At 39.1% G+C, this 17,606-nt stretch overlaps 1 protein-coding gene across 1 annotated transcript; it reads right to left on the reverse strand.

The window, feature by feature from the left end:
* Window positions 1-3,646: 3,646 nt before the first annotated feature.
* Window positions 3,647-7,282, reverse strand: LOC112196197 (probably inactive leucine-rich repeat receptor-like protein kinase At3g28040). Its single transcript, XM_024336504.2, has 2 exons — window positions 5,457-7,282; window positions 3,647-5,349 (listed from the first exon to the last, which is right to left on the reverse strand). The coding sequence occupies exons 1-2, from the start codon at window positions 7,004-7,006 to the stop codon at window positions 3,867-3,869; spliced, it is 3,033 nt and encodes a 1,010-aa protein (XP_024192272.1). The 5' UTR covers window positions 7,007-7,282; the 3' UTR covers window positions 3,647-3,866.
* Window positions 7,283-17,606: the final 10,324 nt, after the last annotated feature.

Raw genomic sequence — 17,606 nt, forward strand, 5'->3', positions numbered from 1 at the left:
GGGACGGAGAGGCGGTAGGAAACCGGTCTGCCACTGGTTTGGAGGTGAAGAGGGCGGGGGAAGGGGGATCCATGGCTGCGGTTCGAAACTTGGTTGGATGGAGATGGGGGTTGCTGGCTTTACTTGTCTGGTTTGGAGCTATGGAGCTTCCCATATCCGATCTGGGTAGGATAGCTGGCGGCGTTGTGTCGTGGGGCAACCGGGTTGGAGAAGCAACAGCGGTGATGGTCCGATGGGGGCTGTGGTGCGACAGGGAGGGCGTGACGTCGGTGGTGGCTGGTTTAGGCATGGGCTGGGCCTTGCTAACGGGCTGTGGTCTCTATACTTCTTGGACTGATGTGTGGGTTTGGGATCATCTCTTGGGCCTGACCTTTACTGTTTATTTATTTAAAGTTTTTATTTACTTTTGTTGTTTAGTTCTATTGCGCATTTTGCGGGTAATAAGTCCTTACACATGTGGTGTATGGCTAGTCGGGCTTTATGCCTGTGTGTGCACTCAAAGTGCCTTGTCTGCTCTAGGTAGGCGGCGAATTCCTTGCTTCGTCAAATGGTCGTTGCCGCCTAGTGGCAGGGTGAAGCTAAGTGTCGTCGGATTTATCATCTGGCGGCAACATAGTAGGAAAGCTGTGCTAAAGCTGGCAATTATGCTACGTTGTAATCGTGTTACATATCGAGTTATCTTTCCGTTATGTCACTGCTATTTTAAAGCAAATAGAGCAGCCAATAGAGCGCTCTTTGCTAGTTGGTGCTTGTTAGAATACAGGTATTGTGTAGAGTTTCCTGATATTATTTCAGGACATACTCTAGTTGCTTATTGTAATCAGGGGTTTAGGCTCAATGTCCCCCCCTTGTATTCAACAGTTTCATTAATCAAGGCTTGAGGGCAGCTGCACCAGCCCTTCTTTCAAAAAAAAAAAAAAAGAGAAAAGAACTCTATGCAGTTGAGCTAAATTTTTGTCTCATCCTGTCGGTCCACAGTCACAGATAAAGGAGTGAAGCCCTTCCAACGAGGTTGATAAAATGATGACTTTGGGCATGTTGACACTAGCAAAACGAGGAATTTTAATGGCCATTGTGAATTATGTTTAGCTAATGGGCTTGCGGTGGCATTCCTATTTTTGTTTATGAATTTGCAGTAGCAACTTGTTGGATTTAAAATAAATGTGTTTAACAAAAATGACACTATTGTATACTATTTACAATCCTATGGCCATTGAGTGATGCTAGCAATGTGCACACTTTTGTTATGATGGTCACATCATAACAAAAGTGTGCACATTGCTAGCACCACTCTCTCAATGGTCAGAGAATTCTATATAGTATATAATTTTGGTGCTCTCACTGGCACAAAATTAAATCTCCAATCACAAACATAGACACAAATCAGTTCACTGTTCAGGCAATCAATTTTTATAACTAATGTAATTATAACAATGTAATAAAGAAATCAAAATGAAGAATGTAAGCTACAAAGAATCCACTCAATAAGCAAAACCAAAAGGAATACCAGCACCAACTCAAATAGTTCTATGCCTGTGAGTCTATGACAAATCATCTGACACAAAAAAAAAAACCTAAACGAAAATCAACAACTCCAACCAAACTAGTAACAGACCTTCCCAATCTAATCTTACGGCATGCAAAACCTCAGCATCATAAGATCAGATTCTCACTTTTTCCTCTCAGTTGCAGTACCCGAAACTCCATGAAATTCTTTTTGTTCCAACACAAAAATCATTGGAAAGGTGTAGACCTCATCCCATCTAATCCATATAACAATTACAATTTCTAGCTTTTTTTTTTTTTTTTTTTTTTTTTTTTTTTTTTTTTGCGGCAAAGAACAATTACAATTTCTAGCTCGAGAGGATTTGTTTCTTACGTTTTTTTTTTAATTTTAAAATTTTTTAAAATTTTCCTTTTTTAAAATGAATAAATAAAAGGTAGAATATCTAGGTGGGAATTATACTGACAATGGGATCTCATACTCTACAACACCAATGTTGAATATTTAACCACTGCAAGTTGCCTAGTGGTTCTTGCCTAGTTGGGTGTGCTCTCCAGCCTAGGTTCAAACCCCGAAGCTGTCAAAGTGGTCAGACACTGAGTTGGAGCATTTCACATGCGTTGAAGGAGTTTATTTTGGGCTTAGGAAGCCTTTGGGTTCCCCTTGACAAAGTAAAAAAAAAAAATGTTGAATATTTTGTTTCATACTTTGATCAACTAAACAAATTAGGTTATCGAAAGAGTTAAAAACTCATTGCTGCGTTGCAACAATGGGAATGATACCATATCATATTGTACTCCGAGAATTTTGAAAACCAACTCATAGTTGCCGGGGGAAGAGAATGTCATATTTTAATGGTTTAGATTGTAAAGAATGATAACTTTCGACATGTATCACATTGGATTGGCATAATTGTATCTGTCGTTTATATTGGTTGGTCCTGTTGTGTTCCCTTGCTATTGTATAGGGATGTTGATGGAGATTCTTTCATATTATTGTATACTTTACAATTTGATTTTCATCTTGTTGTATTATATAATACCACACATGATATGAAGCTGAATTATAAAGAAACCCGTGAAGTGTTCTGTCGTCTACCTTGTAGAAAACGAAAGCCATACATATATAGTCATGATAAAGTCACCTCTCCTTTGTATGGTACTATCTAATAATATTGTTTTACATTATGGAAATTCACAGTTTGATTGTGATTGACCTACTCCCTTACAAGCCCGTGAAACACCACTTTATCCGACTATAAGGTATAGTTCCTTGTAGTTGTAATCTAGCTTGAAATCAGATCGAATAGCTTAACAATGTACCGTACATAGACCTACCTTTAACTGTAGGGAAATTCGAGAGAGAGAATGAGAGATGTTACATTTGTGTGCACAATGGTAAAAGAACACACTTTCTATCCAAACTAACAAAGGTTTCCCCCATCTTTTCAAAGAAAAATTCCCACAAAGCTTTCGGAAAAGAAAAAAAAAGGGCTAAATACTGATTACTACCCTATAGTTTGGGTCTAAAATCAATTCAGTCCCTGAACTTCTAATTTCATCAAGAACACCCCTGCACTTTCAATTTTGATCTAATAGGTCCAATTTATTAGACTTCCGACAATTGAGTTATTTAACTTGTTGACATGGCTCATATATGGCCCATGTTTTATAATGTGGTGTTGATGTGGCCTGCATAATCAATTTAGGAGTGAGATCCACTATTAGAAATCTATCAAATAAATAAATTTTCAACAAATAATCCAACTATAACTTGAACTCATAACAGAATATTAATGAATTAGACCTATTAGATCAAAATTGAAAGTGCAGGGGTGTTTTTGATGAAATTAGAAGTCCAGGGACTGAATTGATTTTGGACCTAAACCACAGGGTAGTAACCAGTATTTAGCCCAAAAAAAAAAGTAGAATCCTTTATTGTGATTAGCTAAATAGAGTTAAGAAAATAACTAGACTAATTTGATTTGCAAATGGTGATGAAGTGATTAAATAGCCATTAGTTTAGTGATATTTTTCTTCAATCAGAAACTCTTTTTAGTGCCACATTTTCCTTGACTTGCGCTCAAGATTTCATCTGAACCGGTTTCAAACTATATATACGAGTGTTCCAAAATGCACAATGCAATCAAAGGGACAATTCATCCATTTCGCATCAGATATCTAAAAATAGCAATCAGGAAAATCTGCTTACAGGTGAGAAGAACAACAAATTAACAAGTGGAAGTTTCCCTATCTATCAAATCCGAATAAAAAGAAAATAGTAATTAACAAACTCCAACAACGAAGGAGGAGGAGCAATCTCTATCAAGTTATGCAAGATTGCTAAATGTGCTCTTTGAAAATTAGAAGCGCTCAATTCTCTGTGGAAGTGGAGTCTTGATAATCTGAAGAATTTGCACCACTTCTGCCATGGTTGGCCTGCAAGATGGTATCTGAGAAGTGCACACCAAGGCCAACTTGAACACTGGTAGGACTTCATCCTCTGGGTACTCCCCCATGCTATGATCAATGCATCCCAACACATTGCCTTGTTCAAGCAAAACCCTCACATGATCAGTCAATATCACCACATTGTCTTCCCCATATTCCACTGGCCTTCTACCAGTGACAAGCTCAAGGATCAAGACACCGAAACCATACACATCGCATTTCTCGTTTACCCTTAGGCTCTGGCAAGCTAGTTCCGGTGCCACATAGCCCAATGCACTCTGAAATCTGTTACTCACTACGTGCCTGTCGATCTTGGTTAGTAGCCTTGCAAGTGCAAAATCAGAAATCTTCGGGTTGAGGTTTTCATCGAGCAATATGTTACTTGGTTTTATGTTGTAGTGAATGATGGGCGGGCGGAAAGAATGGTGCAAATGGGAAAGTCCCCTTGCTATTCCAAGCAGGATTTTGAACCTATCATCCCATGAAAGAGGTGAACTTGAATGAAGCCTATCATGTAGTTTGGATTGTAGGTTGCCATTGGGGGCATACTCATTTACAAGTAGCTGCATCTGTGGAGTCCAGTAATATCCTTTCAGGGCTACTAGATTCGGGTGCCTCGCCTTTCCAAGGACTCGAACTTCTCTGTCAAAGTCTTCAAGACATTGGAGTATGTTTGTTGTCACAAGCTTTTTGATTGCCACCATTCTTCCCTGAGCTCCCAGTGGAACTTTGTAGACTGTCCCAAAGACTCCCTCCCCGAGCTCAGAGGCCTTGTTTAGTAGTGATTCAGGACTGCTGATCCAATCCGGCGATGACCTTGAGTCAAACAGAATGAGCTTCCCTGATGCCAAACTACCCGATCGCGAAGAGCTCGAACACATGCTTTCCAAGGCAGTTTCCACAAATGCAGGCCTCCTTCTTGCAGATGCATTTAGAAGGGTAATGACAATTACTCCAACAGCAATCAATGTAGCAGCTGAAATTGCCACAATAGCAGATATGCTAAGGAACATATGGTGATGTCCTTTTCGGGACCCTGAAGATTCGCCTTGGAATCTATGATCCCCACCACCCATTTGGTTGGGGTAGGCATTTGGATCAAGAACAAGAGGCTTAGGTACATTCATTGTACATGGTCCCTTCAACAATGGTGAACAAATACCCAAGTTTCCTTGCAAAGCACTTTGATCCAAACTCTGAAACACACTCCCTACAGGAAGCCTCCCTGTTAATCTGTTGTATGAAATGTTCACAGCAAGAAGATTTTCCAATTTTCCAAGCTCTTGCGGTATCTCTCCACCCAACTGATTGAACTCTAACTTGAGAATCTCGAGCTTGCTCAACTTCGAAATGGATTTTGGAATAGCACCACTTAAATTGTTATATGACAAACTCCTGCAATTGCAACAAAAAGGAAAATCTATCAGTTAGTAATTGGTATATATAATTCAAACTTCAATGTACAAAAATTCAGATAACAAGAGATAATCAATCAGACTTACATCAAATAGAGGGATGAGCAATTCCCAATCTCATCAGGAATTGGGCCAGTCAATGAATTACCATCCAATTGGAGAATATCCAAACTCCCAGAATCACATATATCTCCTGGGATTGAACCATACAATGCGCTATTGCGGAGATCTAGCACGGTTAGGTTCGAAAAGAATCCAAGCTCTGGGGGAATTCTTGATTGAAGATTGTTCCATGAAAGATTCAAGTATCTCAAGTTGGATAGAAGTCCCACCTCTGCTGGAATGTTGCCTTTGAGATTGTTCCTTGATAGATCCAACATCTTCAAAGACTCAAACAATTTACTCGAACCGGGTGGAATTGAACCTGTAAGTCCCATATCCGAAAAATCTATCTCTTCCAAGCCCAGACCAAACAAACCTTCTGGTATGCTCCCACTGAAATCATTACCCCTCAACCGAATCACAGACAACTTGTTGCAGTAGACAAGAGAAGTTGGAAGTGTCCCAACAAGTTTGTTGTTAGACAGACTTAGATAACTGAGAGATCTAAGGTCACCCATTGATGGTGGGAGGCTTCCCGTGAAGCCATTGTTGGAAAAGTCCAAGTACTGTAGGCTGCTCATGTTCCCAATCCATTGAGGAAAATCACCATTGAACATGTTATCTGAAAGACTCATAAATGTCAAGGAATTCAACTTCTGAAGTGACTGCGGTAACTCACCAGTGAACAGATTTTCACTGAAATCCATCCTACCCAAGTGCGGACACAGTCCAATATCAAAAGGCATTGGCCCAGAAAAGTGGTTCCTCTGGATTAAAAGCTCTTTCAAATTATGTGTGGCTGATATCCCTTTTGGCACAAACCCGGAAAGAGCATTGTTTGAAAGATCCAAAGAACGAAGCCGTTCCAAGGACCAAATCCCGGATTCGAAATCCGGGTTACCAGAGAAACGGTTGTTGGAGATGTTGAGGCCATTCAAAGAAGAGCATCTGGAAAGAGTACTAGGCAAGTTCCCTTCTAGCAAGTTTCCAGATAAAGAAAGGTAGCGAAGCGAAAAACAAGCATCAAAGAGCGAATCAGGGAGTGAACCAGAGAGTGAGTTCTCAGAAAGATCAAGAAATCTGATGGAGCTGAAGTTCACAAGAGTAGTGGGAACTAGTCCCGAGAAACTGTTTCGGCTTAAGTTGAGTGTTTGGAGATTTGGAGGAAGAGCAAGTTTTTCTGGACTAAGCTCACCAGTGAAGTTGTTGTTGGATAAAGAGAGTACCTTGAGGTGCTGAAGATTCTGAAGACCTTTTCCGATTTTGCCCTCAAGGCCTAAGCCGTCGAGGGAGAGGTGAGAGACTCTTCCGGTGGTAGGGTTGCATTGGATGAAGTTCCATGAACATGGGGAGTCGTCGTCTTCGTTCCAGGAAGCGAGGTAGGAAGAAGGGTCGTGGAGGTCGGATTTGAAGACGAGGAGGCCCAAAACGTCGTAGTTTAGCTGTGCCGGGATGGGGTCGTCGCCCATGCAGCGTTGCAGAGATACCATGGACGTTATTGCCAGCGTGTATATGAGGAATCTGAGAAAAGCCATTGTTGAGTACAATGTAATGATTTTGAGCCAAGGTGGATGAACGACTAGTTCTTTTCTGAAAACGGTAGTGTAGTTATGGGGAATGGGAGTCTGGCCAGGGAAGCATTACTTTTGGAACACTGTGTGTCATGGAAAACCTGCCATGGAAGAGTGTTGGATTTGGGAGGTTGTACTGGTACAAAGACGAAAATGAAGTTGCTGTGATCTCACGAGAGAGAAAGAGAAAGAGAAAGAGAAAAGAGGGAGATAATATTGCTAAATGAGGTGTGTGATGGTGGGTTTGCAAAGCGCCAAATTAAGAGGGAAAGATGGAGTTTACCGAGTGAAAAAAATAAAATAAAAAAATAAAACGTTGAATGAGCAAGGAATTTGTGTTCCTCTTGCTAACTAACCTCATGACAACCATCGCTGTGAATCGACGAATAAACAAGTCGAAATCAGAAAATAGGGTTAAATACTACTTACTTCCTATACTTATATGGTTTCATCGCTTCAGTCCCTGACTTTCGAATTTCACCTAAAAAGTCCTTGAACTCCTAATTTCCTCCCGATTGGTCCCTACCGTCAAGCATCCGTCAAAAACTCCGTTATCTTCTCCTAAAAAGTCTATTATACCCTCAATTACTTAAAAAAAAAAAATTCTTCCTATCTTTTTTTTATTTTATTGTTTTTACCTCTTCTTCTTCCTGCTCTCTCACCTCCTTCTATGCATCTCCTCATCAAGATGGTTCCAATCCACAAACCTTCAAGAGGTGAAATGTAAAAAAGAAATAAAAGAGAGAGAAAAAATAAATTTGAAAAAAAAAAAGTAAGCGAGGGTATAATAGACATTTTCGGCAACTTTAACAAAAAATTTTGATGGCAGGGACCAATTCGAAGGAAATTAAGAGTTCAGGGACTTTTTAGGTGAATTTCAAAGGTCAGGGACTGAAACGATGAAACCCTATAAGTATAGGGAGTAAATAGTATTTAATCCCAGAAAATATAAATATAAAAAAAACTCAAGTGGGTTTGGAGAACGCTCCTGGTGTGGTTGAGCGAGAGTGATGTTCCGTCCGGCGGCGCGTCCTTGGGGCGTCGTCGTCGGACCGGCCGGTGATGGTTCCGTGCACTCCGGCGAGGGTTTCTAGCTGAGACGTGGCCCAGGGCAAGTGGATGGTGGCTATCTCCCAAGTTGGACGGAGAGATCTCGATCTGCCCTTCGCGGGTTGTGGGCGAGCGCAGGTGAGGAGCGGCGGTACGGCACAGTTGGCCGGCGGCGAACTCTGGAGTCATCAAAGCACCAGAGATCTGGGCGATGGCAGTGACTTCAAGCTCAGGACAGAGTCGATCCCGACAGGGATCTGTTCCGCCTTGGGATCCGGCCGCTGTTGTCAGTAGGACTCGATCCATGGTATAGGGATGCTATGCGGCGGTGTGGTATGGCAAGGCGGTGGCGTGGTGTTGCGTTGCAGCGGCGAGGTGGAGCGAGAGTATGGTGGCGGCGATGGTTGCCTGTGGCGCTAGCGGTCCTTACTGGAGAGAGTGGTGTTTGGGCCGGGCCTTTGGTCTTGGGCCCTTGCTGGTTGTGCTTTGTTTTCTGTTGGTTACGGTTTAGTTGTTCTATTTGTTTAGTTGTTTTGTTGACAATAAGTCTCTACCATGTTTGGGTAGGGCGAAGTGGGCCTTGTGCCGGTCTGTGCACCTTGTGTGCCTTGTTTGCTCTAGGTAGGTGGCGAGTTCCTGACTTTATCAAATGGTCGCAACCTCCTAGTGGCAGTAACGTGTTTGCTCTAGGTAGGCGGCGAGTTCCTTGCTTGGTCAAATGGTCGCTGCCTCCTAGTGGCAGGGTGAAACTGAGTGTCACTGGATTTATTTTCCAGTGGCAACATGATGGGAAAGCTGTGCATATGGAAATTATGCTATGCTGTAATCGAGTTGCAGGTCGAGTTATCTTTCCGTTGTGTCACCGCTGTGTCAAAGCAAATAGAGTCGCCAGTAGAGCGCTCTTTGCTAGTTGGTGCCTAATTGAATACAGTTGTTTAGTAGAGACTCATGATAGTATTTCAGGATGTTCTCTAGTTGTCTATTGTAATCAGGGGTTTTGGCTTAATGTCCCCACCTTGTATTCAACAGTTTTATTAATCAAGGCTTAAGGGCAGCCGCACCGCCCTTTTTTCAGGAAAAAAAAAAAAAAAACAAGTCGAACTCACGACTGGATAATTATAATTGAAAGATTTATGCCACTAGATCAAATAGTACTGGATCATTTCAATTGATTTTTAGTAGTGATGGATTTAGAAAAGAAAAAAACAGCTTCAAATTATAAAATTATAACCATATGTACTGAAATAGAAGAGTTTAATCGAGACGAGGAGCTCATCCAAACTAATTTGAAGTAGAGTAGCTTCAAATAAAAAAAGATAGAAACCTTTTTAAATTGGAGAATGAAATTCACACTCCTAAGTTTACAATTCACTCTCATTTCTTCTTTTAAATGAAATTCACACACCTAATTTTTACAAAAAGAAAAAACTTAAAATACTAAAAAATAAAACATGGAATGTGAATTTCGTCATAGCCAAATTGATTATTGCCTTCATGAGATTCATTTAAGGTATCACTACGCTCTGTGTCTAAACTACATACTACACAGAGTCACATACTACATAGTACTAAATGATTTATATAATTGCAACACATTTTTTTACTCTTGTGTGGATCATAACCCAATAGTCTGTTCTCTTTGTCTGAAAACTTTATTATAATTAAGGTCAATCCAATATAATTGAGAAAGATGAAGTGAATGAGTTACTTTTTGAAACATGGCTCCATCAAATTTTTTATTTTTTATTTTTTATTTTTTATTTTTTATTTTTTATTTTTTATTTTTTATTTTTTATTTTTTATTTTTTATTTTTATTTTTATTATTTTTTGCTAAAATTGCTTCATCATGAATTCTCTTCGCCTAAATTCGTCTTCAGGGAATTTTTCCTTATCTGGATTCCACTCCTCACTCGGATTTGCCTTGAAGGGAATACTCTTCGTCCAGATTCGCTTTGAGGAGATTTCTCTTCACATAGATTTGCATTTAGAGAATTACTTCTCAGTTCTCACCCAAAATTGCCTTGAGGGTATTTCTCTTCGCCAAATTCGCCTTGAGAGGATTTCTCCTCATCCAGATTTGCCTTGAGGAGATCTCTCCTCACACATATTTGCATTTAGAGAATTACTGAGTTTTTCCTATTTTTGGTTTTTTTTTTTTCCATCATATTTTACAGATATTTCTTCATCTTATCGGGGATATATCTCAAATAACTAATATATCGGGAATATTTAACGATATCAGAAAAATTTCACAGATACGGTGGAAGATAAGATATTTTCCCCCTATGATATATCGGTCCCTCAAAAAAAGGAAATATAGTAGATATTTCAATCTTTGGTTCGATGTCATGTTCATGGCGTGTACTCAACTGCACGTAGTATGAGAAGTCCCTGATAAAGAGGGTATGATCCAAGGACTAAAATATTGAAATTTTCGCCAAAATTTCGGCGATATTTTAGTTTTTTTTGGGGGACTGAAATTTCCTAGTCATACCAAGTGATTTTCGTTAAATATTTTCAAAATTTTCGGAAATTTTAAGAAATATATATTGAGAAATATTCAATATATTGCAATAATCTGAGCCAAATTTACTCATTTGTTGGCTTGTTGCACCTTTCATGTTTTACGACTTCCATTTAAAAACAATGAGATATTTAAAGTAAATTTAAAGAATTCTCAGTAATTTAACATTTACTATTTCACCTTAAATTATTATAACTCACTATATAATAATGTTTGTCCAAGGTTTTCTTGTGAAATATAGTAGATAATTGATAAAACAAACATCTCCAAAAGGTTCATTTAAAGTTTCCATGTTTTTCTTCAAATTTCTATCATTTTCTCAATTATTTACCGATATTGATATATTCTCAATATTTCCATCGAAATTTCTATTTTCTAGACCATCGATATTTCCTCGATATTTTAGTCATTGGTATGACCCATAATGTTATTCATTTTTTTTTAGTAGAATTATTGGTATTAATATAACTGAAATTATATAACCAGTAGAACATGACTTGAACTCAAGCCATTCATTTGCCCAAAAAAAAAGGTACTAATGACACTATACTAAATAGTACAGGTCTAATGTTATTCATATTTAGCCATTCAATTCATATTATAATCATATATAACTTACAAAAGGAAAATTCTATAATATGTTAACATATGACATACATAGAATTACCACTTTTATGACTTAATTACTTAAATGAAAACATACTACAATTATCACTCTTAGGACTTATTAATTACTCAAATGAGAACCTACTTTACTCTAACGAGTACCTTATTTATCTCAATGAGGACTTTTTTCTAGTTACCTACTTTATTCTTATGAGGACCTTACTTACCTTTATGGGGACTTTTTTTTAGTTACCACATTAGTCCTCAAAGTGAGTTTCTCTGACCTAACCGTTTTGTTAGGGTTTCTCGCTGAAAACCTTTCTTCAACAAAATCTTTCAACTCACCCAAACTCGATGGCTGATGTCATTCCTAGCCTTGTGGCTGGTTGCCTCCTCTTGGCATACGTTGTCAACTTGACAGTAGGACCGTCTCCGACATTGTTTTGGTCACTGCTTGCATCGGTGAAGTGGATCGATGGATGTCGACTAGATCTACTTTATGACCTCTGGCTTTGCGAACCGATGTACAAAGATGAGGATGGATGTGGTGGGGATATCTTGGGTGAGCCTGTCAGTGGTGAACTTGATGATTTTGGTGACGGTGGTCGTGCAGTTGGTGTCGGGACTGGAACCTCACCATTGGATTCTCATATTGGACTGGGTGTGAGGGGGAGCGGCTCCGCTGCGTTTACTCTTTCATCGGTGACGTTGGCTACGAACGACGACGTTGGGTTGTGGTTGAAGGATGAGGACGCTGGTGGCTGTGGTGGCCTTCGATCATCGTATGCAGGCTGTGTCATCAACTAGTCTGGCCCTCTCGGCAGAGGAGTTTGTTGTGGCGGCGTTGAGCAGGTCGATGTAATTGGTGAACGGGAGTAGGGCGGGGTGCCCTTAGCAGTTACTACTTGGGCCATCTGGGCTTCGTTCTGGCCTGTGGGTTGGGCTTGAGTAGGTTGGACTCTTAAGTTTTGGGTCCTGGGTCTCCTTAGCTACGGGACTGGAGGGTGATTTGTCATCCTCTAATTCATATATTGCTTTTTTTTCTTTCTTTCTTTCAAAGAGGATCAAAGGGTTTCACTCCTGCCCCCATGGTGACTCGAACCCATGACTTCGTACATAGGTAGTGGGTGCTCTAACCACTGAGCTAATCCATATATTGCTTAATTTCATTTGGGTCGCAAAATTTAGTTTGCTCGGTTGTTACATTTATTTAACTCTTGTTTATGAGCTTCTAGGTTTTGTTAGAATAAAGGTGCGTAAATCTCCTTAAAAGGTAGGTGTACCCGGGAGTGCGAGGTTCTGTTCTTTTAGAATAAGTTTTTTGTATGTCCTAAAGAAACGGCTCTTTTTGTCGGCCCCTCTAGGGTGTGTCGTTTCTGGTACTACTTGCTAAATTACAAAATTGGCTAACCTCCTTCGATTCCCAAAAAAAAAAAAAAAATAGTCCTCAAAGTGGTTTTACATAAAATAAGACATATATGAAAAATATTAACATACCAAATCTTCACCCTTTACAGAATATGTGCTTAGAAGAAAAGAAGATATAAAAAAGAAAATATCAAAAGAGGTTTTTCGATCCAAATCATCCGGACTACATCCAATATGGGGTGTGAGTTTTGCACTTAAATCAAATTAACTCAAAAAAGAATCAGATGAATAAGGCACCCTTCACCATGGGGGATTTCTATACGTATGATAATTGTTACTGAAATCAAATGTTTCTCATGATTATAGAAGCAATAATTTACTTCTTCCTTTATTCTGAATATAAATATTGATCGATAATTGATAATATTATAATTAGGAATATATAATTGACAATATTATTTAGGAATATACAACGTTACAACTAGTACGTGACTCGAACTCATAATCTTTCACTTATAAAAATAAATACAAGGGTTCTTGACCCAAAGCACCAAAATTGGCCAAAATTATCTCAGTTACCCTAGCAACAAATTTTTATTCCCACTTACACAATTTCAAATAAAATCACAATTTTGCGCTCAACTTAATTAAAAAACTACATCCATGCCATTGATCTCTCCCTCTTCCCTCTCATCCATCTCTGATCAGACTCTCTCTCCTCTCCTCCTCCCTCTCATCCATCTTCGATCAGACTCTCTCTCCTCTCTCTCTCAGCCTTCTCCTCCTCTCCACTGCCGTGTTCATCCTCTTCCCCACCGACTCGGCCCTAGAGCTCTCCCAGATCCAACTCAACCACATCGGAGTCCACTCGTCGCCAGAGCTCACCCTTGACCTCTCATTCTCACTGACTATCAAGGTCGACCAGTTCTCTGATCTGTCGCCGGTCATGGTTAGAGCATATAGAAGGAATTGACGATGTTGTAACGGAAACCGCCCAGAGCAAGAGAGAAAGAAAGACGAATTTTCTGCAGCACCGATTCTGGTAGGCTAGGAATCGAAATTCTCTCTCTACTGTGGCATTGGACGGTGGTGACCGGTTTGGTTGGAGAAGCTTCCGGAACGCCTTGCCGGAAGCCGAGATTGGCGTCCTGGACTGACCCGATGTTCTAGCAGGGAGAGAGAATTTCGATTTGTTGACTTGGGTGCCCAAAATAATTTCTGGGAGCCCAAATCAGTTTTTTTTTTTTTTTTTATAATTAATGGGGCAGAAGGAAAAGAAAAAAAAATTAATGTCTATTGGGGGGCAATAGACGTTTATTGCCTCCAATAGACGTCTATTGGAGGGCAATAAACGTTTTTAAATTGATATAATCTCTTCATTTTTTTCTTTAATCAAAGTTTTATTTGTCTAATTTTAGGAAAATTAGTTCCCATTCCTGCTACCGAAAGTTCTATTAGGGGCCAATAAACGTCTATTGGTGGGCAATGGGGGGCCAATAGATATCTATTGGGGGCAATAAAATTTTCTGGCGACCTATGATATCTCCGACGACCTCTTTGAAGAACTTCGGCTAGGTTTTCAGAAAAGTCCGGTGGGCGGCGACCGGTGACAGGATTCCGATGAAAGTTGGCCAGAATCCGGTGACGGGATTCAGACAAAAGTTGACCTGAATCCGGCGTTCGGTGACCAGAATCCTGTGACCGATGACGGGAATCCGGCAGCCGGTGACCGGGCTCTGGCGAAGTCTCTTATGGTTTCTCTCTCTCTCTCTCTCTCTCTCAGAGTAACAAAACGGTAAGGGTAAAATAGTCTTAAACTAAAAAAAAAAAAAAAAAAAACTTAATGTGGTATTAGGGAAGACTTCTTTAAAGTGTTTTGGGTAAGGAGGAATTAAAAAAACTTAATGAGGTAAGTGGGTAAAAAAATCCCTGAAAATGGAGTAAATGGACAAAAACCCTAAATACAATATACCATTTGGTATAGTACTTGGCATAAAAATAGTACTTGCCTACTTGGGCAAACTAATGAAAATAATTTTGGGTGCACCATCGTTTAGTAGCTAGTGAATAAACTTTTTATGAACTCTATACCAACACATTATCGAAGCGTCAAGACAATCATATGCCAAACGCACATCTATTAATAAGTCCTGACATATCATATGCCAAACGCACATCTATGCATTTCTGTTTGTCGCTTGCTTCAGCTTCTTCTTGCTCTGTTCCTTCCCTTTCATTTCCAAACACACCTTATTTTAAGGCCGAAAATGCAAATTGACTTTGCCTCAAACATAGCAAGAGTTTGAACACTGCATATATACACTTAGCTTTCTCCACGTATTTCAAGCATAATAAGTCAAAGTGATTAGACTTTAACCTTGTGTTTGTATCTGCATATTTTTCAATTATTGATGGCTTTGCTAAAACATGTACTCCTTTCTATGCCGGACATTACTTCGCTAACCAGCCCTGGTTAGCAAGTGCTGACCACAACCACTAACACATCGACATGTGTTCATTCAAGAAAAAAATATATTTAATGCTATTGAAATACCAGACAAGAAGAGCTCCAGTTAACGTCCAACACATTCAAATCCAGAAATCCATTTCTCTTCCAAATTGGGTTACCTTCTGCATTCTTCAGTAAAATTAATAGGGATTTGAAGCGATGGGTATTGATTTCGAATATGAGTACTGGATTTCTTCAGTACCCATAGGAATTCGACGATGGGTACTAGACTTCAATTACTTTTGTTCGGTTTACGGTACGATTCAACTCTGAACCCGACGAAGATGGAGCAAGAAGCAGCGATCATATGGGTAGCGAGATGAAGGTGCTAGATTTCAGTTACTTTTCTTCCTTCTTTCTTTGCTCCCACCACTATGTCCACAATCTTCCCTTCTTTCAGAAACATGAAGGTCGGCCATACACCAACGGCCATATAGGCATATATATGGGTAGCAAGATTAGGAATAACAATGAAAATCTGTCAAAATAAACAAAGCAGGACATTGAGATTAACCAAGTACAACAACAATTTGCAGAACTAGCACTGGTAGTGCTTATACAATCTGCTAAATTTTACAACTTTATATTCTTGAGCAACTACTCTAGGCATAAGTTTCAAAATACACATTTCTATGAAAAGTAATAAGAATATCATATGAATCGGGTTTGCAGTTGAATAATATTGCAGAAGGGTTTACAGTTTGGAAGGAAAAGGGATATTTGGAGAAGATTTTTGACATTACCAGAACTCTTCTTCTCCATCGGGTATTTCAATAGCATTATAAAAAAATTGAATGGACACGTGTCGATCTGTTAATGGCTGTGGTCAGCACTTGCTAACCATGGCTGGTTAGCGAAGTAATGTCCTTCTATGCCCATTCAGGCCAATACAGACGAAGCAATCTATGCAAAAGACACAGACTAACTGTTCTTATTCATTAATCTGCAGGTCCATTTGAATATATTGCTATTTTTTGTGAAATGTGTACTAATCAACAAATGTTAAAGTACGTGATTCTAAATTCAAGCACAAACGATAGCTCTCATTTATTCTTTTGTGCCGTAAATCAATTTGAAACATTCTGTTGATAATTAATTATTTCTTGAGTAAATATCAAGTATTGGTGCTTGCATTTGTGGTACTATAGTCAATTAGTTTCTAGCCTCTTAACTTTCAATCAAAATGTGCATTTACCCGCCTCACAAAATATTTTGAGACATTACCCCACATCACTTTTTTTGAAATAGGCCAATGTTCTACTATATATATAATATATCTATCAAGTTTCTAAGACCACGTACGTCCATGTATATTTCTGTAAAATTGATAACATCTCATGTGGGAAAGAGATAAGGCGAAAACATGTTGAAAATACAATCGTAATGAAGCTCAAAACTTCAACACCATTCCAGCGATGAGATATATATATATATATATATATATATATATATATATATAGACACACACACACACATACATACAGTTCTTCTTGGTTAATGACATCCATGCCTAAGCTTAGGTGCGGATTTTCAGTTTTTTGCCACTTTTTGATCACATATTTACATCTTAACCGTTTAATTTTTAGGTCCTAATGTATAGATCATCTCTGCAAAATTTCAGCCAAATTGATGATCGTTAAGGCATTCAAAACTGTAAATTACAACAATGTACACGAACGGTTCCTGTTCGACAGATTAGGTTCGTTCGTGTAAATTGCAGTTTTTGATATCTTAATGATCATCAATTTAGCTGAAATTTTGCAGAGATTATCTATACATTAAGACCTAAAAACTGAACGGTTAAGATATGAATATGTTATCAAAAAGTGACCAAAAATTGGAAATATGTTCCATAAACTTAGGTAAGGATATCCTTACCTGAAAAATTTTGTGTATATATATTGGGTAAAGCAAAATCAAAAAGTTTTTTTTTTTACTCCAGTAAAAATTAATCAAGCATTTGATTCAAAGTAGCAACTAATATATGTGTTTTTTTTTAATATTGGCTGAACAAAGTAGCAACTAACAATTAACAAGAAAGAAAAAGAATGAGCTAGGACATATAGCTAGCCAGGCAATTGCGTAAATCTCAAGATAAGTATTATGCATGGGTGGCTTTGTGAAAAAAGACACACGATGTCGACCAGCTCGATAGATCGATCACATGCATTCATTCAAAAGGAAGGAACAGTATCAGCATGGGTTACTTGTTTTAGTCACGGATGGAGAATTGCCCTAGCTAGCTCGTCTTGGCGTGTTCCCCGGCAATCACAACACCACCGCGGGGCCTACTCATCGGAAGATGCCCTAGCTGTCATGCGGTGGCGTCTTCTTTTTCTTCTTATCTTCGACTAATTCCGCCGGGGACTTCCTTTCTCTGTCCTTTTCTCCATCTAAACAAGCACTTCCCTTCTCTTCAAACCCACCTGTCTTGCTTCCATTGTGATAAACTGACAGGGGACCCTTGGAAATCTATCCATCCATCTCTAGTTCGCTGTCCATCTAT

This window comes from Rosa chinensis, chromosome 4 (assembly GCF_002994745.2).
Source record: "Rosa chinensis cultivar Old Blush chromosome 4, RchiOBHm-V2, whole genome shotgun sequence".
NCBI lineage: Eukaryota > Viridiplantae > Streptophyta > Magnoliopsida > Rosales > Rosaceae > Rosa > Rosa chinensis.